A 23,542-nucleotide genomic window follows, 5' to 3' on the forward strand; every position below is an offset into this window, starting at 1 on the left:
ATTATAATTCCATTCAGCTTGGGGAACTTTTACATGTGTGTATTGCATCTTGATCAACTTTACTCCCCCCCCCCCGCCTTACCACCTCTTCTCTAATCACTGCATTCTTTTTACTGTTGTACCTCTGTTATTACAAAAACCAAAGCAAGTCTTCAAAAACACTGGAATCCTCTGCAAGTGGCATTCCTGCTGCTAGTAGCATTTTGATATTTTCTTCTGATCTTTCTTCCTATGCACTGATTTTTTAATGCCTCCTGTAATCATAATATGGAGTCAGTGTTTAAAAAATTAACACATTGCAGCCAGGCATGGTGGCTCATGCCTGTAATCCCAGCACTCGGGAGGCTGAGATGAGAGGATCATTGCAATTTCAAGACCAGCCTGGGCTACAAAATGAGCTCAAGGCCAGCCTGAATTGCATAGCGAGAGCCAGTCTCAAAAAAGACAACAACAAAAAAATTAACACATCGCACGCATCTAGCTTCTTTCACTTACAATGTTTTTAAAGTTCATCCACATAGTAGATGGTTTCATTCCTGAATAATACTTGCTTGACTTTTAGCCTAAATTATTGTGTGCTCTTGATATTCATAGCCCCATCATAAACTAGCATAAAATACTATTGATGTCATTTAATTATGATTGAGAAACTCATCCATACAGGCTTTCATTTTTCATGCATATGTAAGTAGAACAAATATTTCCTGTGCACTCACTATATACCAGGCACTGTTTTGGGCAATTGAAATAAATACACCCGTATCATCGTGGGGCTTCATAACTTCTATAAGATTTAGAGATTCTGTCTACAAACAGATGTGTTGTTGGGAATTTAAATTTAGTTTGTTCTGTGAGTAAGAGGAAACATTGTTGTCATGAGAGCCTCCAGTTAGCTTTCAGTATGTTCGGATGAGCTTCTAACATGTAATTCCTTCTAATTCTAGGGAGAAGATAGCATTTTTTACAAGACCAAGGATTAACATACCTCCTCTCCCAGCTGATGACGTTTGATGTAGTGCGTTGTGCACATGAAGTATTTATCTGCTTGTTTTATTTTCATGAAGTTCTTAGATTAGCTAAATTTGTCTTTTAAAATATTTGTGCAAAGCTATTAATATACACATTTTGTAAAGAAACATATATCTATACATATATATTTTATAATAGTGACGGCAACAGGGCTTGGTTTTCCCTTGTTGTGAAATCGACATCTCTGAAGACAGGTTATTTTATAAAAGATCAACTATCATGTTAAGAGTGTACAGTTTTTACACTGTTTTATTTGACTTAAAGGCTGGAAGACAGAAACGAAGTGAGTTCAGGCAAATTCACTGTATTGTAATTTATTTATAGTACTTTTTTTCCTTGAAGGAAAATACTGACTTTATGATGTATTTTAAGACTGAAATTTTGTTCTTCAGTATTGTCATGGATTAGAATGGGACTTGGGGCCGGTTTTGTTTCTGACACCCGAAACGCAAACACTATGTACTAAATTTGTCACTTGTATCCGTTTCTCATACGCGCATGTGCCGTGTGTATTGTACACTCTCGCTCTCTTTTTGTCCTGTTAACACATCAGCTGCAGTGTTTCAGTCCTGATTCATTAAGCCATGTGTGCAGTGCTGGGCTCGGTGTCCCATGCATACTGGGCACTGATTGCTCTTCATTGCTGTGTTGTCGTCTGATGCATCTTTTTGTGCTTCCCACAAGTCTGAAGCCGGTGACAGAGGCTCCAGTGTCCCAGGTTTCAACCTGCCTGTCCACGGTAGCTGTCCACACTGCTCGCACTTGTCACATCGAGTGCAGCCCCAACTCTCGCGCTCTCCATCTCCTCCTAAGGGAAGAGGCGCGGGTAAGCTCCTGCTTCCTGTAGGAAAGTGAAAAGGGAGCACAGGGCGCACACTTGCAGTGTAGCCGGACAGCATCACAGCATAGACATAACCTTGGAAGGTGCTTTATTTTGTGAAGAGAAGGACTTGCAGGCACCTCGAGTTACCCAGTGAGTCATTTATAGGAGAGTGTTTGAATTAAATCAAAACGCCCCACCCCCATATTGGAATCTACCCAATGTTCTTCACCAAATCTTAGAACTAGCACATGAGGGGAAAAAAATTAATGTAACGAAATATGCCATTATTCTTTAAAATGCCAAATGGGAGAAATCGTTTGCCAGTACATATTTATTGCATGTGAAATGCACTCTCCTTTCTGAGATCTTGGACGAGTGAATGAGGAAATGTCAAAGAAAACAGAACATTCTTTTCCTAGATCTTTCTTCCCCACCCCTAGAAATGCCCCCGTTAATCAGATCTCTCTTCTTATTGATCTATAACACCCCCTCCCCATATAACCCACTTTCCTTTTTACATTTATTAAGAATGAATTTTGTAAAAGTGTTTCATTGACATGTGACCAATCACGGACAAAGGAATTTGTTAGTGGTGGTAAGACTGAAAACTTTAATGCTTTTCATGGTTGTCATCTCTTGCTATGTATTCCTGCTTTTAGTCTTGCTTTTTCGCTTTTTTTTTTTTTTTTTTTTTTTTTTTTTTTTTGCCAGTTCCTTTTTGTACCAGCGCATGACAGAGGTAGAGCCCTAGAGCATCAATTCTTAGGAGAGCTGCCAGTCTGCAGAGGGCAGTGCTGAGCAGGCTAGCCCCTAGGTGGTTGAGAGCTTAAACTCTAATAAGAGCCATCTGCTGCTGGATGCCAAGGTGTGTGCAGGGCAGAGTGTTCAAGACTCACATGCATGGCCCCCTGGGTGCGGGACAGTGCCCTGGACACAGTGACTCTGTACCACTTTTTAGCAGCTGCCCAAGGTAGCTCACTCTAACTGAGTTGGTGAGTTGAGGTAACTTTTCTGCTAACTCCATTAAGGTTCAAGCCCACTATGCCAATACTAAAAGGCCCCAGACAAGTGTTTTTCCACCGTCACAGTTCAGGTCATGCAGATGTCCAGGTAGAGTGCTTTTGTCCCACCCCCAGGATTTTGGTTTTTTAAAGAATTTCACCTTTGCTCTGAAAAAAACAGCTGCAGGCCCTGCCATGGTGTCAGTCCAAGGAACACCTATGTCTGCCACTTTTCTGTGTCACCTCTCCCTGCCATCCCACCTGTGACTGCTTTTGCAGCTGATTGGAACCCCAGCTAATCTAGACCAGTGAGAGGAGAAGGGAGCAGTTCTGAGAGATGCACAGTGTGGGTGGGGTGCTGCCCAGGCAAGCAGGAGGACACGAAGCACCCTCCGCTTCTCACTCATGACTTGGTGACTGCCAGCTAGTTAAAACTGCCACACCCAGAAAACATAGCACATACCTGCTTAAGGGGCATTTTCATCTGCTGTTTAAATTTGTGCATATGAGGGGCCTTGCAAGAAAAGATACTCTGCCATGTTTTATGAGCAGTTCTGGTCCAGAAATGATCAGAATTCTGCCTCTTGGGTTTTTAGAAACAGCACTATGTGTAAAAGGGAATTTGGTTTTCACTTTTATCTAATCACTGTATTGTCAGGCTTTGATTGATAATCGCTGAAGTAAGTAACTTTCTGTTGTGGGAGTAAGTTATAATCAGTACTCATCTCTGTTTTTTGTCACTGTTTTCTCTGATTGTGTCATTTGTATTGTTTGAAACTATTTCTTCTATGAAATTAAACTAACGCCTTAAGAACAAAGTGAAAATGTGTGTGTGTTTTTAAAGAAACCTTGTAATTTGGGGGATTTAAATATATAAAAATGAGCTTGGTGTGTAGCTTAGTGGGGAGTGTGTGCTTAGCATGAATGAGACCCTAGGTTCCATCCCCAACACAAATAAGTAAGTAAGTAATCACACTTTAAAGCATAAAAAGAGGTATACAATCAGGGATAGTAAAACGGGATACACATACAGCCCTCACTTGACTTCAACATGGGTCAGTCATGACTGATCTTATATTGTCTGCACCTTCACCCATGTCCCCCTCTTTGTGATTTGATGCACATCCCATATTCCATATCATGTCTTCTGTAAGTATTTCAGTATGTATTGCTAAACTGGGAAAATGCCACATGTAAATGTCCTTATACTTTAGCATCTAATTATTCCTTAATGTTACTAAATATCCAAAGTTTACTTTTCCATTTGTCATTCTTTTAACTCTGAAAATCTAAATTCAACACACTTATGATTTTTTAATATCTGGGTTTTATTGGTAAACAAGATATAATTCATATATCATACAATTTACCCAATTAAAGCATATATTTCAGCAATTTTAATCTATTCATAGTTGTACAAATATCACCATAATAATTTTGGTACATCTTCATCACCTTAAAAAGGAACTCGCACCTATTAGATGTCGTTCCTCATTGCTAGGTGTTTCTCTATGGGTTTGTCCATTCAGACCTTTTATAGAGGTGGAATTATAAAAATATAATTTGGATAATGCTTTCAAGGTTCACCCATATTGTAGCTTACATCAATATTTCATCGTCATGACTGCATAATCATTTGTATGGATATACTACATTTCATTTATTCATCAATTGATGAATGACTTTTAGGTTGATTCCACTTTTGGGATATTATAAATAATGCTGATGTGATCTTCCCTGTTCCAGAATTTGTGTGAATATATTTTCATTTCTCTTGGGTACACACATATAGGAGTGGAATTGCTGGGTTGTGTGATAACTCCTTATTTAACCATCTGAAGAACTGCCAGGCTTGTCCAAAGCAGCTACACCATTTTGGATTCCTGCCAGCAATGTGCCAGGATTTCACTTTCTCCACATCCTGACCAACACTTGTTATGTCATTTCAATTATAGCAGTCCTTGTAGGTGAAAAGTGCTTTCTCAATGTTATGTCTGGCTTTCAGTCCACAGGATTGGAAACACATGAAATTTGTTTAACAGGTTGCATGTCCTATGGATCGCTACTTTCTGGACTTAGCTGATTGTGTTCCTATGAACATGTTCCCTAGAATGTGCCTATAATTTGGTAATTGGAGCACAATGTATTTTATATATATTTTCTGTCTTTTTGGTGGAGTGGATGGCAAGACCTACCTATGCTTATCCACCAGGTGACGTACAGTATCCTATAGTATTTTTGCAATATCAGAAGTTATTGATAATGTCTATTGATAATTGTTTCCCTAAGAACTGGCAAAATGATACTTTAATCCTTTGATTTGTTGCCAGTTACTGATGATTACAAACTTATAAAAAGAAACTTACTGATCTATTTGGTTATCCTGCGGTAAATGAATTATTTTGCTACCATTGTGCAGTGATGGCCAATTTGGTTTTGATTTTTTTTTTTTTTTACTTTTTCCTTTTTATCGGTACTGGGGATCAAACTCACAACTGCCTGCTTGCAAGGCAGGTGCTTATGCTGCTGAGCTAAATCCCCAGCCCCTGGTTTTGATTTTTGAGATTTCCTTTGTATTATTATCAGCACATGGATTTAGAATGTTGATGGTTCCTTAATCCACTGGAGTTTCATTTGTTGATTCACAATTCACTTGTCTTTAGCTAGCGAAGCCTCTCCGGGGTGACTCCTGGGCCCTTTTGTTATGACCTCAGAGGTCTGGGATGGCTTCCTTGCCATCCTGCATGGCCAGATGTTTCTAATCTAGAATTGGTCATTTTCCCAGGGTGACTTACTTTCTTGGTACCAGAGGTTCTTGTCTCTATCAGATTAACCATTATTTTTAGTCCTTGTTAATGGGTATCTAGCTAGACAATATTTTATAAGAATTAAAAAAGATGTGCTAGAAATAGAACACCGGGTCCCCACTCATTTGCTTTATCCCATATCGTGTGTGTTTGTGTGTGTGTGTGTGTGTGTGTGTGTGTGTGTGTGTGTGTGTTTAAATAGCAAAACAGTATAGTTCCTGGATGTCTCTTGAAATTTTTCTTAAAGTTGCTTTAGTCCTTATGGTGTGTCTTACTAGGAAGATACTGTCAAATTACTATGGTCTGGAAGTGTAGCTCGGTGGCACAACATGCGCCTAGCATATGCAGAGCCCTGGGTTCAATTTCCAGCACCTCAGTAAATAACGAAAATTACTATGATCAGCAGGCTGGGGCAGAAGGATCACTGTGAGTTTGAGACCAGCCTGGTTTACAAAGTAAGCTCGACCAGCCTGAACTGCATAGTGAGACTGTCTCAAAAAGACCAAAAAAAAAAAAAAATTACTATAAGGTAACTGTGAATATTCCTTTTTCTTGTGGTTAAACTATTGGCCTGATACATGTGTGTTCCTTTTTATTTGGATTATTTAAGCTGCTGGAGATGGAGGCAGGGGCTTCTTTATACTAAATAAATCCTATACCAGGCTAAATCCCCATCCCTTTTTAAATTTCTATTTTGAGTCAGGGTCAATTACGCAGACTGGCTTTACACTTGTAATCCTCCTACCTCAGCCTCTGAATAGCTGCCCTGTGCCAGCTAGTGTGCTTTTTATGGGTTGGTCTTTTAAATTTTATTATATAAATGTGTAACATATAGTGATGGTTCCAAAGACACACAAAACCAGTTATATTCAAAGGAGTCTAATTTTTATTCTTGTTCCTCTATCTTGTTTCTCTCTTTATAGGTATCCATTAAAATATTTCATTTTAAAAAGTCATATTCATACATACATTTTATTCATGTGTTCATATATACAGATATTACACATATATACATGTAAATGTGTATGTATAAATATGTACACATGTATATTTGTTTCTCCTCTTTCTTGAATATATGGTAACAACAAATACACTTCATCACCGGCTTTTTAACTTAAAAATATATCCTAGGGGGCTGGGAGGAGTGGGTCAGTGGTAGAGGCTTGTTTAGCATGTACCCCACACACACACCTCCTAGGGACCACCAAAAATCTGTAATGACTGCTGTACCAATTTTCTTCTAACCTATATTCCCACCCTCACATTACCCACTCTTTTGTTTCTATCTTCTCTTGTCTCTGATAAAAACACCTCCTGTCATTGGATTTAGGGCCCACCTGGTAATCCAGGATGATCTGAATTTGCGATTTTAATTTAATTGCCTCTGCAAAGACTTGTTCTAGGTAAGGTCACTTTCCCAGTTTCCAGGTTCACATATCTTTGGGGCCATCAAAAGCTCACAATTCACTCCCTTAATTTTGCTTTCTGCTCCCCCAAAATTCACATCTATCCTACATGTAAAATACATTCTTCCCATGTGTACACCCCCCAGAGTGATACATGTGGGTATTTCTCATTCCTTTTTAACTTTGCAGAATGCATTAGTAGATTACTAAAATGTATTCAACCATCTTCTGATTGTTGCTGTTCTCCTTCTATTAAAAAATGACAACAGCACCCTTGAGAGATTGAAGCAGCAGAATTACAAGTTCAAGCTCAACCTGGGCACTTTAGCAAGATCTTATCTCTGAAAGGAAGGGCATGTCAAAGTCCTGGGTTCAATCTCTACTACTAACAAAAACAACTCCACAATTAACATCTCCTGGAGACATCTCTTCCCATTTTTACCAGTATTTCTGTGATCCTTAGAATCAAAACCTCAGGGTGGTAGGTTAATATGGAATCCCGCTAGGTATCATTGCACTTCCCTTCTTGGGAGTGTATCATTTTGTATTCTCACCAGTACTGTGTGAGACAGTCCCCCCACAGCCTCACCACTAGAACCATCACATTTATGAGTTCCTGCTACTTGCAGAGGTAAGAAATCACAACCTAGTCTAAATCAGTGCAATTGGGAGTGACGCTGCTCCCATTGCAGAGACTGCTGGTAACCTTTAATCTTTGCCAGGGGTAGCTCTGCTTTCCTTCATCTTTTTCAGTGCATTCATGGCTATTTTTATTTGTTCTTCCAAGTGAATTTCATAATTGACTTGTCTAGCTCTAGGAAAAATAATGGAAGAACTCTTAACTGGAATTGCATTAAACTTACAAATTTGGGAGGTCTGGCATCTTTATGAGGTAGAATCCTCTCAACAAAGAAAATATGATGTATTTTCAGTTGTTCAAGACTAAGCTTGTGTCTCTGAGGAATGCTTTCCAGTTTTATGCCATATAAATTTTGGGTGTTTCTTGCTAGGTTCTTGTCATTTTTGTTTTCTATCTTTGCATAAAGACAGAAAGGCATCAGTCTCATCATAACCACCTATCACCCTTTAAAGGCCCCACTTCCCAGAACTGCCACAGTGGCAGTCAAAGGTCAACATGGATTTTGGAAGGGACAGAGCACAGTTAAACCACAGTAGCTAGTGTTTCCCTATTAAATAACGTGAAAGCTTTAGAGAGTATGCCCCTCCCTCTCTCGCACACACTTGTGCATGTGCGTGTGGACACACACACACACACACACACTACTTACGATGTTAAGAAAGCATCCATCCATTTCTATTTTCTTGTTTTTCACATAAATAGGAACTGGATTATTTTCAAATTCCTCTTCTCCATTTACTGAGATGAGCATATAATTTTCCTTGTTAGTTGTAACAAGATTATTAATTGTTCTAGTGAATTTCCCAACAGAGAACTACCCTTACTTTTGCAACATAAACTCCAGTGGTCATGATAAGTATATTTTAATGTGCTTTGGGATCATTTTGTGAGTATTTATGATTTTGGCATTGCTATACTAAATTTTTTTGTAGTGAAATCATTGCCAGGTGGAAAATCAATGTCATTCTCCATAAAACAAATGTGGAAGATTTTCTTCTTCTTCTTGGCTTGTGGGGTGAATTGGAGCAAATTCTGCTGCAAAGCCATCTGGGATGTTACAAGTTTTTTTTTTTTTTTTAAGTTTTATTTTTGCAGGGAAGCTCTTTAAGTCATGTTATCTATTTCTCCTGTGGAATGTGGCCTTTCAAAACTTACCTCTTGAGGTCAGTTTTGGTAAGTCATAGTTTTAAAAAAGTTGATTTGCTTTTTGTACAGAGCAGTCTTTTCTAATTTCCTTACATTTGCAGCTTTTCTCCTCATGCTGTTTTCTATATTTGTGTTGTCTTTCTCATTCTTTTCTCCATTAGGTCAGTTGTTGAATTTAAAAAATCTCCCTACTCTTAAAAGAAAAGCAACTTTGTGTTTTATTAGTTTGCTATTTTCTGTTTGATGGATTAAACAAACATTAAAGTGCTTTTATTTTTAATAATCCTTCTTTCTGCTTTATTGTGTCTCCCATAGTTGTCTTTTTTATGGTTGTCTGAGTTCAGGATGATTTTTTTTTTACTCTAAAAAGCACATCACTGAATCAAGTTAGTGCTGTAAAGTTTTTTCCCATCAACTGATAAGTTGAGCTTTCATTATCACCATTTCTAAAAAGCTTATCATTGTATCTTGGATTTCTTTTTCAATGCACAATATGTTTATTGCTACTTTTTAAGTTTTTCCAGATGTAAAGGTCTGCGCAAATTTTTGTTAGTTTCTAGCTTCACTGCAATGTAGTCAGACAATCCTGTTTATGTTATTTTTATTCTTTGGAATCTATTAAGGTTTTCTTTGTGGCCTATGATAGAGTCAGTTCTGTGACTACTCTGAAAATCAGTTACATTCTGCATAATTATGGTTCAGAGATTGATTGATTCACATATACACACATACATTCATACATATGGTATTACTTTCTGGGTCTGCCGTAACAAATTACCACAATGTTGATGACTTAAAACACCAGAAATGTATTGTCTCCAAGTTCTGGAGTCTGAAATCCAGTTGTGGGTAGGAAAAGCTACCTCTGAAGGGTCAAAGGGAGGCCCCATTCTGCCTGTTTTTGCTCCTGATCGCTCCAGGCCACCAACTTGTGGCTACATTACTTTACCCCAATCCTCTGCTTTCATGCAGCCTCCTTCCCTGTGTGTCTCTTTCTCTTCAAATCTTCTCCTTTTCCTCATGAAAACACCAGTCCTTGGATTTATGGCCCACCCCTACTTTCACTGTAAAGACCCTCAATGAAATACATCAGCCAAGGTGCTATTTCTAAGAAAATCATATTCTGAGGCTTGGAGTGGACATGAATTAAGGTAGCAGGGCACACATGCATGACAGCCACAATGCATAGTTACCTGTTCATATCCAGTCTCTATTTGCCTGGCCATTAGTCATGCTATCTGGGTGCTCTCCATCTACTGAAGCCAAGCTGGGTGTCTAGGTCTATGTGTGTTAATGTTTCTAGTTTTCTTCACCACACTGGTAGCTCCTGCTTTTGAAAGCTCTTGCTGCATACTTAGAAGCTCCGGCATTAAAGTCTCTTAATTTTCATTGTATCTCTGCTTCCAATTCTGATTTATCAGTTACCAAGAATATAACAGCAGCTTTCATTTTATGTTTTTATTTTTCTTTGCTTATCTTTGTGCCTTCTTGTTCTGTATTTTTTATCTATTTTGCTTTAGCTGAATCAGTTTCTCCATAGTTTAATGTTATGTTGTGCTTTGTTGGAGATTCTAAAAATGTTTTCTTTAAGCAGCTAGTTTGGCTATTTACATTTGTTAACATTGCTTCGTAAAAAAATGCTCTCAGCTCTGGTCTATGTGACATTTTCCAACTGCTGTCTGGTCTGGCTGCTGGAAGTTATAGGAACTTGTCCTGGGATGTGGTCTCTCTTTTTGGCCCACCTTTGTAATTTTGTTTCAGGCATCTCTGGGTCTCAAGAGATTTGATTTCAATACTGTTGCAACAGATGACCACAAACATAGCAGCTTAAAGCAATTCATATCTGTTCTTTTATATTTCTGGAAGCCAGAGGTTCAAAATGAGTCACATTGGGCTACCATCCAGCTGATGGAAAGGCCACATTCCTTCTGGGAAGCTTTAGGAGAAAAACTGTTTCCTTGCCTCTTTAGGCTTCTGGAAGCTACTCCTGTTTATTCCCTTATGGCCTCATCTTCTAGGCCTGCAATGCAGCACCTTCAAATCAAAGCTCTCTCTCTCTCTGACACCTTCTTTCATTTCCACACCCCCTTCTCCGACTGACCCTCCTATCTCCTCTTACAAGGACCATTCTGATGACACTGGACCCATTAGAATAGTCTTGGTAAATCTACTCATCATCTCAGGATGCCTAACTTAATCACATCTGCCAAGACTCTTTTGTCTTATGATGTGACAAACATCATTCAGGAATGAATGTCTTAGAAGGAATGATTGTCCAGCCTACCACTGAAGTACATGCCTTTCAAGGACCTGTTTCTGTACTGGGGAATGTATACCCTCTTCCTTGCATCACAATTTTTGCTTTGAAACGACTCATTAGTTGCTCCCTTTCTTCTTGACAATGATTGTAGACTTCCAGCAAAGACAAAGGCAGAAGCTGCCCCATTTTGCAGCTTTTGGAAGCATTTTTCCCTGAGATCTCTGGCTAGAGGCACACAACCTTTTGAAACCCATGCCTTTCTATGATTCCCACCAATAGAAACGCTGGGCAGACTTTCTTTTCCACCTTGCAGTTATAGGCAAAATCCCAAGGTTAATAAGCAATGAAATTAGCTTTTTCTCAATGGAATTAGTTTAGCAGAAATGCTTCACAGCACCATCCAATAGAATTATCTGCAATGATGGATTTGTTCTGTGTCTGCACCCGAAGTTGTAGTCACTAGCTACATGTGACCTCGTGCATTCAACACGTGGCTGGTGTGACTGAGGAACTGAAATTTTACTTTAAACTAATTTCAACATAAATAGCAGTTGTGGGTGGTGGCGCTTATATTTGGTCAGTGATATTTTAGAAGGATCATATTTGTAATGCAAAGCATCAAGACAAATAACAGCTGTTTTCAAAGGCCAAATTCAGGGTGACAGAGGCTCTTGCTTGTCTGATTACAAAGAAACAAATTACTTCAGTGGTCCATGTCAGGTGGAGGTGCTATATAATCATGGCTACTGTGCATTGTTCTTCAACTCTCTGTTCAGTAATGTGAAGCTGGCCATGGAGGAGAGTTTACACCACAGGAACAAGCACATGTTATAAATCAAGGCTCAGCATGATCTACCCTTTGAGAGCTGGGTTGTTTGACATTGACCAGCACACCACCATGCATCTGCCAATTTGAGCAGATGGGCCTACTGAGTGGCCTTGGAAAAATCTTGTGGTTCACGATACCCAAAGAGAAAAAAGAGATACAACCACACAGTTCTTACTGACAGAGAAGGAAAACCCATATAGTTTCTTAGAGGATGACAGAGAAGGAAAACCCATATAGTTTCTTAGAGGAAGCAAGACTATTTTTTTAATCCCTGAGAGTTATGTAGAATACTTTCTTAGCTCTTCTAGAATGAATTAGACATTTGGCAACAACTCCCTTGCAAAACACAGAGGGATAGTAAAGATATTGCTCATCATATCAGCCAAGGGTGGCCCTTTGGGTGGATGGCAGAGTAATTTGATCCAAGTGTGCAGCTTTTAGAAGTCCACTGTGACCTGTAAACACAGCTCAGAATGCTCCGGAAGGGCTGGTCTTATGTCCAATGCCATTTATTTACTCCCCAAATCTTTTTTGACATTGGCTAATAGGCATCACATCTAGCTAGATGAAGGAGGAATTCATTCATTCATTCAAAACAATGTGTTCAGGTGTAATAAGCTCAGGGCACAAAGATAAAGTAGGTTCCTCACATCCAGGTTTTAGAAAACTCACAGTTACAGGATAATTTACCAAATATTAAGGGCTGAAATTTGGAGGCGGCAAGAAAGACATTTTTTAGCCAGGGATTTAGCTCAGTGGCATAAGTGCCTGCCTGACAAGCACAAAGTTGTGAGTTCAATCCTCGGTACCAGGGGGGAAAAAAAGACCTTTTTGGGGGACCAAAATTTAAGAAAGTACCAAAAACTCAGTAATCAAGATAATACAGTATTTATTAAAATAAAATTAATGCAAAAATTTGCAATGCACAAAATATCAAATGTAAAAACAAGACTATTGTTTGTTTGAGGTCCCTGTATTACTGGGCAAGGATAGTAGCCATGTTCAATTAGCCAGGTTTTACTGGTTCCCCTAAGTGGATTTATGTGGGTTGACAATGACACACAAATAAACTGGGCAATGTGGGCTTTATATGTAATACGTATTTGTGTGTGTGTGTGTGTGCATGTGCGTGTGTGTGTGTATGTGTGTGTGTGTGTGTGTGTGTGTGTGTGTGTGTATGTGTTGTGTAGAGTTTTTATTAACTTCTACTTGGTTTGAAATCTTGGAGACTATTTGGAAAATTGTATATAACGGTCCACCTTTTTCCTTGTGTCCCAGGATCCAATAGAGTACTGCTTCCTGTTTCTAGCTGGCTCATTTAAGCCTCACAATACTCCCCCGCCCCAAAAGGTGGACACCACTTATTACTCCTCCTCCCTCTCTGCTGTTTTCCAGAAGGGAAAATGAAGACTTGCAAAGGCATGGCTAAACAGCACTGGCAGTAATATAGTAATAGAGTCACGGAACACACCAAGGTGGTGTATGACGACAGGTGCTAATTTTTGGTTGAGAACATTTGGGGACTTTAGTTATGGAATAGCAAAGGTTGTGCCCTGGGTTGGCCTCAATCTGGAGCTAAATATTGGCATGTAAAGTCAAGTAAATGAAGCCCTTTCCAGGCTCAGGGCTTACTGCTACCAAGTGATTTGGATAGAACCTGGAGAGTGCTAAGTGAGGGTCCCAGGGTCCTGTGGCTCAACATAAGGGTTAAAGGGACAATCAGGGACAGAGTCCGGAGGAGAAGCCAGGGTACGCCCACATAGAACTCAATCTGATATCGATGTCATGGCTGTCTGTAAGCCTGTCTGCAAGATGGGGACAGGACATTATCCCTGCTGTATTGTTGTGAACACCCCCCCCCACCGAATTAAATGACATTTTGAGCATCAATGTGTTCTGTATGCTGCACATTTGCTGTATGAATTTAAGAGTGCTTAAGAAACACGTCGGGTTTAGAAATATTTAGTGCATTCCAAACCTATGAATATTTCCCACCCACCTCTGTGCCTGAGTCGCTGCACACTCCTCTCTAGAGAAAGCCCCCTTAGCTTTTCCTTGTGTCTCTTTTTGGCAGTAGTGTGCATACAGACCTGCACTTAGACTCCCACACGCCAGCGCACTACATTTAAGGGATTTATGAGGAGCAGAGCTTCCAGCACATTATACAATGGGGAAGGCTGCCAAGTGGCTGGGAAATGGAACATTTTGGGCATCAAATTATACTTTATAAGTCATTCTAAATCAAGGGTTTTCAAACTCAGCCCTAGTGATGGACTGGATCATTCACCATCATGGGGGACAGACCTGTGTATAGAAGCATTTTCAGCAGCATCCCTGATCCTCACCTACTGAGTGCCCAGAGCACACTGCTGCCCGCCCCCCAGTCCCCAAGTGTGGCAGCTGAAACTATATCTCAGCAAAGAAAGAGAGCAGCAGCATCTCCCTTAGGAGCCAGCATGCTCTGCTGGGCGTGGCAGCACATGCCTGTAATCACGGCACTTGGGAGGCTGAGGCATGAGGCTCCTCCAGATTGAGGCCAACCCAGGCTACATAGTGAGTGTGAGTTAGGCCAGCCAGAACTACAAAGAGAGGCCCAGTTTTAAAAAAAAAATCTACTGTTCTAAACCTTGTGCGACATTTATAGAAAAGTGAGAGACAATTAAGAGGAAAAATGTGGAGGATCCAAAGAGTTAAAAAATGTGAAGAAAACAGGAGCCAGCATAGAGAAATTAAAAGTCAATGGTTATTCCATAACTATTGCATAATCTTCTCATGAAGGGGATGGTAAGGACTAACATCCTAGTTCCACACAGGGGAGAGCAGGATGTGGGTTTAAGGGGAGGAGAGAGAACAAGATGATTAAACTTTTACCTATGCCCTTCTAGAAGGGCATCTTCTTTCCCGAGGATGGTTATGAGCAGAATAATATAGTAGGCTAGCGATTGTTTCTCTTTCTTTTTCTTTTTGGTGGGGGATTGTTTGTGTGTGTGTGTGTGTGTGTGTGTATGTGTGTGTGTGTGTGTGTGTGTGTGTGTGTGTGTGTGTGTGTGTTCTGGGGTTATGATTTGAAACTCGTCAAGTGATTTTAGCTAAAAATGTTTATTCCATGACCATGTCTGCTATGGTGGTTTTATGGAAAACTTTTTCTCATTACAAGATCAGTATGTGCTAATTGTGAAAAATTAGATTGTGTAGCAACATTAAAAAAAGGAAAAAAATTGAATCCTTAATCCCACTAACCAGTGAAATGCCACACTTGATACTGTAGTGAATCCCTTTCCCAAGTATTTTCTTTCTTTATATATGAAAGTATATTTGTAGGTAGAAATATATTACACTTGAGCACAAAAAAATGGATCACTTCACATGTAACACTTTGCAACTAAAAAATTAATCCACTACAAATGTCTTTTCTCATCCATAAGTATCAACCACCGTATTACTATATTTTTGCTATGTGTTGTTACTTTATAATTTAGCAAATCCTCTAGTTTTAGAGATTTAAATTGCTTCCCGTGCTTTGAGATTATAATTATTTCGTCAAATTTTCCTTAGTTCTTTGAATACCTGTACTCCCTTCACCCACCCAGGGCAAATTCCTGGACCTAAATAACTGGAGCAAATGATATACACAGCTGTTGTGGACCCAGAATAATTGGTCAAATTATGCATGTTTTGTAAGCCTTTTGCTAGGAATTGCTTACCAGCCCTGCCCTTGAAACACGATTCAATTTACATTCCATGGGAGGTACTGCATTTTGTTTTTGTTTTTTTAACGTTTACCAAATTGAACATTTGATGGGTGAGGGTTGAGGTTGTTGAAATAATTTTTTCTTTCTGTAGAAAATTGCGTGGCCCATTTAAGGCATATATATATATATATATATATATATATATATATATATATATATTTGCAATTGAGCAACCACTTGGAAAAAGAGAATGTGAAACTAACGTGATTTCGGGTGGGGGAAGCCTGAAGAAAGTACTGTATTTAGTCATTTCAGTCAAGCAAAAAGAGAGCCAAGTTGTTCTTATTGTTCTCCTCTGGCTGCAGGGGCGATGTTACACACCCCCGCTTCCATTGATCTGGAGAATTCTTATCCTTGCAGTCAGTGGCAGGCCAAGCCTCTGAGGGCGGGACGACCTCTCTGGGGAAAGCTGGATTTTTTTTTAGACTCGACTGCACCAAGGGTAGGAGGTTAAGGACAGTGGCACCGCGGGCTCCGGAGCCAAGAGGTGACTGAGCCGGTGGACTGGGCTGGGCTGAGTGGCTGGCCCAGACACGTGACACTCCCAGCCTGCCTCCTGGGCCTCTGGGCGCCTGAGGCTGAAATCCACATTTGCCTCTGGCAAGAAAATGAATTTGTTGGTTTCTGCCTGCATCAGATTCTCAACACAAAAGAGCAGGATCGCCTTAGCATTTTAACTTGTTATCTCAGGAATCTGACAGCGAAAGGTAAGTTGTTTATCATTCAGAAAAATAAGCCTGACAAGAGTGACCAAGAAAGCCACTGCCACTTTGTCGATTTAAAATTTTGGTCTTAAAAATAATAGATCTCTTTGAGAGGCAAGGGCTGTATTTATCCCCAAATTAGAGATCGAATTTCTGAACAGAAATTTGGTTAATCTGGAGGGATGGTGGTAAAAGGGCCGGGGTTAAATGTAGGACACGAAAGCTGCTGGAATAAATAGCAAGTAAACTCAACTCCAACCCGCTTGGAAAACTATTTCACAATCCCTTCGGGGGTGTGAGCAAAGAAAATGATAATGTAGTGATTTAAAGTCTAGTGAAGGTAAATAATCTAGATGATACTGGAATACAAATAAAACAGTTTCTGCTTTTGTACTTTTACTTTTCAAAACCGTTTATGTGGTATGGCAAAAAAAAGTTTATATTGCTGCAGTTCAGTTTGAAACATACTATGTCAAACTTATGAAATTAGCACAGTTGGAATTTTCTAAGGCTTTGTACGCAAAGCTGTTTCTGTTGTAAATGAGAAATGTTGACATTGTACATATTTTTGCAGTAGTAAAATGACTCACTTCAGAATGTGATACAAATTAGACAATGGGAAATAATGAGTCTTTCATGCTTGGAAGATTAAGTGCTTTACCAGAAGATGTGAGATAATAAATACAGATCCAGATACAATTTTGCTCATGTAATGGTGCTTTATTTTAAATAATTAAATATTAAAGTAAGTAGTATTGATATGTTGTCACTATTTTTTCCTTTGGTAAATACAAATTAATAATGGAATGCTGCTAGTGAGAGTAATTAAAGCTATATTCATCAGTGTAATTAGTATGATATTGAATAATGAATTGCTTAGAATTAAGTGTTCCATGTAGCATTTGACATACAACTGGAAACACTGAATTTCTGTGCAAGGTATTCCCATGCATGCTACATTTTAAGTGTCATTTTGATTTGCACAACATATATTTCCCTACTGCGTTTGATAAATACTGGTTTTACAATAAAACACTGAATTGTATTACCCTTTCACTATAATCCTATCATTGTTAGTTCTTTTTTTAGAAATCCTATTTCATGCTCGGAGCCTGTAATACCTTGGATTTCTCCTTCTGTGTGCTGTTTGTTTCCCATAATTCTTCGTGAAAGGCCAGGCACACTGAACACATCAAGCTGAACGCCCTGAAGGGAGGTCAGAGTGAGGTTTCTGGCCACTAGCCGCTCACCTCCTGAGACGCCCGGGGGCTTTTTCCTCCACCTACCTCCCGCTCGCCGCCAGAGAGTCACGTGGGAGCTTGGGGGCCCGCCTTTTGTTGACGTCACGGCGTTCGCAGCCATCGTGCCGAAGAAAGGATGCTCTAGGATGCTGTCCAGGTGGGCGGCCGCGCTGAGCGATGCAGCACTGCAGGTAAGGGGCCCGCAGCGCCCAGATGCCCTCCCGGCGCCCCCAGCGGGCCAGGCGCTGCAGGTGGACTGCCAGCCTGGTCTGTAGGCCTGAGCATTGCTGCGCCAGGCCAAAGGGAATGTGGGACCTCTAGCTGCTGTGGTGCCTGCTGCCCCCAGCTGCCCGCCTGCTGCAGCTGCTGCTGCACCAGGCGGGGAGTGGCCTGGTGCAAGTCCACGCGTCACTTGGGTCTTGCCGGACCCACCTCGTGAAGGTGGGTTGGGGCCAGCTAGAAAGACAGGAGCTCTTGCTCAGAAGGGGGGGAGGGGTAGAAATCTGGAATGACCACAAAGAGAAAGAGAGAGACTTTAAAAACATAACCATCAACTGTTGTTTCCCCATTGCCATTGTGCTTCTTAAATGATAACATATTACCTATTCTCCCTACATGGGTTTGTTTTCCACCTTTAGCCTGATTTCTTTCAAGGCAAAAGCTGACTGGGGGTTGGCAGCTTCTTGGTTAGCAATTTATGGGCCAGAGGTGCTATGTAAATCATTTTGCATTATTTTGCAGGGTTCCAACATTCGAATGTGTTTTTCTTTCAGGTATTTTCAGGAGATTTCAAAATAACAGAATCAAATAAAATGAAATAAAATATAGCCTCTAAATATAATATGCCAGAGTAAGAGACTGCCAATTCTCTAAGAACAAAATGGCCTTTAGTGGGGCATGGGGGTGGAAATAACACTAAACCCTAAGAATCTCCAGAGTTCTTAATTCCCTTGCTGAATAATTAGCTTGTTGAAGCAGAGGCCTGATGACTCAGGTGCAGATGGAGGAGGTCAGGTGACTCTTCAGTTCCAGCATGGCTCTGTGTGTGTGTGTGTGTGTGTGTGTGTGTGTGTGTGTGTGTGTGTGTAGGGGGAGTGGATAGAATCTTGCTGACCCTGTTTACATTTCTTTCTCCTGGCCTGTAGCCAGGACATATGTGGGCACTCTTAGAAGGGGAATATGCCATTCTGAAAACCCTACCCTTCTGGAAGCTGAGGCATCAGTAAACTGTACTGAAACTCACACCATGAATGACTGAACCAGCATCAGGCACTGTAAGGGGCATAGTAAAACAGTGCTGTTTTCATTGACTGTGAAGAAGGCATTTCGTTTAGTTTGGAATATTCCCATGTATTACCAGAGTGCTTCAGTCATTTATTTACTTATTGCAATTTTCTTTCTTTGGTTCAGGTTGGCTACAAGGATGAAAAGCATTTAGGGATATAGCTCAATGATGGAATGCATGCTTAGCATGCATAAGATCCTGGGTTCCATCCCCAGCATAAAAAAAAAAAAAAAAAAAAAAAAGAGAGAGAATGAAGATGCTCCAGTCCTGCCCCCTTCTTCCCTGGCCCAATTCTAGACAGAGCAAAGCAAATGACAGAGGCCGACATAACAGAGACTTAGATTCCATTTCTGGCCTTGTGGCTATGTAACCTTGGAAAATCCACTTTGTATCCTTAGGCCTCTGCTTTCTTATGCTCAAAGTAACAAAAGGATTTAGATTAGGGCATCTCAACTTTGAAACAGTTGGCATTTGGGGCTGGGCAACTATCCGTCATGGGGGCTGACCTGTACATTGTAGGATGTTTAGCAGCATCTGTGGTCTCTGGCTACTAGATGCCAAGCTCCTTTTCTCAGTCATGGCAACCGAAAATGCCACCAGAAATTTCCTCAAGTCCTTTGAGGACTCCAGTGCTCCCAGGTTGAGAACTACTGATTTAGATGTTCTTTTTCTCCCTGTCTCCTCTGCTTTCCCTCATTTCCCCCTCCTCTTTCTCCTCCTCCTCTGCCTTCTCCTCTTCTTCTTCCTCCTCTTCCTCTTTCTCCTTCTTTTAGCAGTGCTTGGGCTGGAAGCCAGGCACGTGCTCTATCATCAAGCTCACTCCAGGACCTAGATGATCTTTGCATGCTCTTCTGGCTCCAGTATTGTAGAATTCACTTTTCTATGATTTGTTCAATGTGGAGTCTTTGATTAAAAATCTGATTCCTTTTCCTAGTGGCATATATATTGGAAAATGCAGTGTGAAGACCTTTTAATAGCAGAGTTTCAGAGCTAACTTCTGTCAAAATCAGAGGGGGCTGTTTGTATGCCATTTGTACCAAGGGCACCAGCCTGGCAGAAAGGAAAGTGTTGGGGAGAGAGAGAGAGAGAGAGAGAGAGAGAGAGAGAGAGAGAGAGAGAGAGAGAGAGAGAGGCCCTGGATGAAACCCGTGAGACACCTGTGCTCAGCAGTCCTGAGTGTGTTCTATATGTCTGCAGTCTCAGCCTGGAACAGACCTGCATCTGAGAGGTGGTTTCCTCATCTGTAACAGTCTGTGCTCAGAGGTGCTCTAATGATGAAATGTCACACACTGCCTTATTGTCAAATGTGGCAAGGTGGGATGGTGGCATTCTCCACACTGCTGGGAGACAACATGAACCGCCCATAGAATAACCACCTGACACTCCCTCAGGTGGTAAGGACGGCACATTGAAGCCTCAGAACAGGACATGAGTCTCAAGGTGTGGCTTTGACGCTTATGTGAGCCCCTGGGACTGCCTCCCTTGATTTCTCAGAGCCCTTGCCAGATGTATAACACAGGTCCAGTCGTCCTTGCCCGCCTTGCTTCCCTGGATTTTGGTGGGGCATATGGAAATTAAAAGGTATGCACGCTGGAAAACTCTGGGGAGACATGAAGCCGTGATGGTAGTGGCATTACAAGGTGCAGGACATTGTTACCAGGCGTGGGCAAGAGGAGGTGTTAAAAGGGCCAAAATATTCCCTTGACTCCCAGGACCAGGACTATGATGTGCTCTTCCCCTCTGTCCCTGTCTGAAAAGTAGCAGCCTCTCCCCCACCTCGCCCTTCTCTCTCCTCAGTAAACTGTGTGTTGACAGTGGGAAGCAACTCCTGTTACTAGTCCTCAATTCACAGTGAAGTGATTTGATTCAATTTGCAGGCATAAGGTGGGGATGAGGGGAGGAATAGCGCTCTATGATGAAGGTATGGCATGGGCTACGGTGTCCTCTTTGGGCATCATTTCTGTCGTTCGGTCAGTCACACAAAAGGAGAAAGCTGGCATGTGGAAAGCACTCTAGGGTGTGGTGAGGACCTGAGGTTCCTGTTCCCCTGCAGCTTCGAGAGACTGAAACCTGTCAGTGGGTGGCATGAGTAGGTGAGATTCAGATCTCTGCCCTAGGTAAGCTTTGGCATGGCTGCAGTCTGTGAGACTCCTTGAGTCTAGGGCCAAGCTTAGCCACTCCTATATTCCTGCCACTGGAACAGTGAGATAGGACATGTTTGTTTCCTGCTTCTGTGTTTGAAGGCAATTTGTTACACAGCAATAGATAGCTAATGCATGTACATATGGAGAAGAGTCATATTGGGAGGTGTACACTGAAGTATTTAGAAATGTCATGATAGCAAAAATTTATTTTTTTCATAATTTTTGTAAAACATTTCTTGACCATTATAATGTATGGCTGAATGGAAGATAGTTGAATTATATATTAATTTCACAACTGCTTCTACATTTGATCTGTTGTGACATGTCATGTTACCTCTGGAGATTCTACTGTCCATTGATGAGAGAAAGCACTTAGAAAAGGTCACATAACAGCTTAAGGTTATTAGAGAAAATATTTCTGATGCTATGAATCTTCTTAAAGTGTCTGAATACCCCAAGGAATCCCCAGACCATACTTTGAATATCATTGTTTTACATCAATAATTTACTTTTTATGGTTCAGTTAAATGAATAAAGAGAAAGAGACGAGGCACATATAGTCAAATAGGAGCAGTTGCTGAATCTGATATCATGTATTGGATTTTTCTGCACAATGTTCTATGTATCTGAAAAGATTCATAATAAAATGTTAAAAGAGTATAGGCTCTTAGATGGCAGATTCTGATTGAGTAGATTTGGGGTAGATTTGAGTAGATTTGAGGCTCAAGGCCTGAGACACCCCTCTCTGCAGTTCTTACATCCCCACCCCACTCCTCCCCACCTGTCAGCCTTGCCAAACCAGAGGGGACTGTAGTGGCGATGTGTCTCTTCTCCCTCAGCTGATGGTGGTGGGCTGTGGAAACAGCCCCTGTTCCACCTCTGGTGTGCCCTCCTCTGTGAACTCTGGTGTTTGGCTATAGGAAGCTCCTGCTCTCAGTCCTTTGTTTTAACCATGTTGTCACTGGGTGCAGCCAGACAGAAACTTCTTTCTATGAGCAGGTGTGTTTTTGGTTTTTGTTTTTTGAAGCAGTGATTAAGTTTTTTTAATGAATTGGTTTTTTATTGAAATAATAATGCATACACACAGTGAAATTTCAAGGTTATACAAAGAACAGTTTCCTTTCATTCCTGGCTCCTGACTCTTTTGCTAAGGCAACCATCAGTGATGTTCTTATACATAATTTCAGAAAGTGTCTATGCACCTCCATCTATATAATGTAAATATCACTTTCCTCTCCCCCTCCATTTTTTGCCTTTCTGGGGATGTAATTTGCTCTGAGTAAAATGTATGAGTCTTACTTCAGCTTGTTTTGACAGATCAAGAGAAATGGTACCAGTAGCTCAGAGAGTCCCATCTTGCCCCATTTTAATCAAACTCTCTGGCAAGCGGCAACCATTGCCCTGCTTCCTGTAAGCTCAAGTTTTGGTTGTACTTGAACTTCATATAGAAGGAAATATACAATACACACACTTTTTTCAGGTTTATTTATTTTTATTTGTTTTTAATTTTTAATTTTTAAGAGAATAAAATCAAACAAAATACAACAGAATAAAGCTAATCAAAACAGTGAAAGCGATATAGGACTTCAAAACACTTTTATATTTGGCTGCTTTCACTCCATGTGACTTTGAGATTCATCCATGTTGTTTTGGCAAGCAGTAATTCATTCCACTTTCTTATAAATAGCACTTTTAGTGAGAAAATGGGAGCAACTGATACATCTTCTTCTCTTACTACTGTTGTACCAGCACCGTGTGGGCAGTATGGTACTTTATTTGATCAGTCTTCAATTGCTGGATATGTACAATAATCAGTGTTTTATAATGTATAATAATAGTGTTATATAAATGTAGAAACATGGAAAGAGGAAGAGATCCTCTGGGGTGAATAGAATTTAGAGATTGGAAGTAAGTTTCAAAATGAAAGCAGCTCTTATATTTTACCCATGAGGCAGAGATAGCCAGAGAAATCACGTGAGTGATCTGGGCAGAGGTGCGGAACAAACAAGGAGTCTTGATGCATAGCACTTTTTAAATTCCAGTCTGCACTCTAGAGCGGCATGAATCATGCTTGCCTTGTTTCATCTTCTAATGTGCATTTTAGTGATCATTAAATATTGTTTGAATGGGAAAATAAGTGATACCTTAATGTCTGAGAAAAGGCCATCAGCATTATATGGACTGCAAAAGCATTTCCACAAAATACAAGTCTCAATATTCACTCATTCATTCATTCATTCATTTATTTGTTCATTTCTTTTTCATTTACCAAATATTCCTTGAGTCCCTGCTATGTGTCTAGACTGGTTTCTCATCCTTGATCTGTGGACATTTGGGGTTGACTGACTCTTTGATGGGGACCCTCCTGTGTATTGTAAGGTGTTTAATAGCACCCCTGGTTTCCCCCACGTAATAAGGTCCCCAGTTGTGACAACCAGAAATGTCTCTGGTCATTGTTAAAAGTCCTCTGGGTAC

The 23,542-nt window shown here is 40.5% G+C and overlaps 2 protein-coding genes across 4 annotated transcripts in view; both read left to right on the forward strand.

The window, feature by feature from the left end:
• Wwc3 (WWC family member 3) overlaps nt 1–3,678 on the forward strand; it is a 107,458-nt gene extending 103,780 nt beyond the window's left edge. For both annotated transcript variants that reach the window (XM_063243023.1, XM_013144719.2), the window contains exon 23: nt 945–3,678. In XM_063243023.1, coding sequence (XP_063099093.1) covers nt 945–1,011 — 67 coding nt within the window. In that variant the 3' untranslated portion in view covers nt 1,012–3,678. The remainder of the gene's footprint in view (nt 1–944) is intronic.
• A 12,483-nt stretch (nt 3,679–16,161) lies between these two features.
• Nucleotides 16,162–23,542, forward strand: part of Clcn4 (chloride voltage-gated channel 4) — a 72,966-nt gene continuing 65,585 nt past the window's right edge. The window contains exons 1-2 of one of the 2 annotated variants that reach the window (XM_013144716.3): nt 16,162–16,400; nt 17,475–17,829. The gene's annotated coding sequence lies outside the window, so the exon portion shown is untranslated. The remainder of the gene's footprint in view (nt 16,401–17,474; nt 17,830–23,542) is intronic. The other variant, XM_003462897.5, reaches the window with a different exon arrangement.

Source organism: Cavia porcellus, unplaced genomic scaffold, assembly GCF_034190915.1.
Source record: "Cavia porcellus strain 051 isolate PalLab524CR breed Dunkin Hartley unplaced genomic scaffold, mCavPor4.1 scaffold_33, whole genome shotgun sequence".
NCBI lineage: Eukaryota > Metazoa > Chordata > Mammalia > Rodentia > Caviidae > Cavia > Cavia porcellus.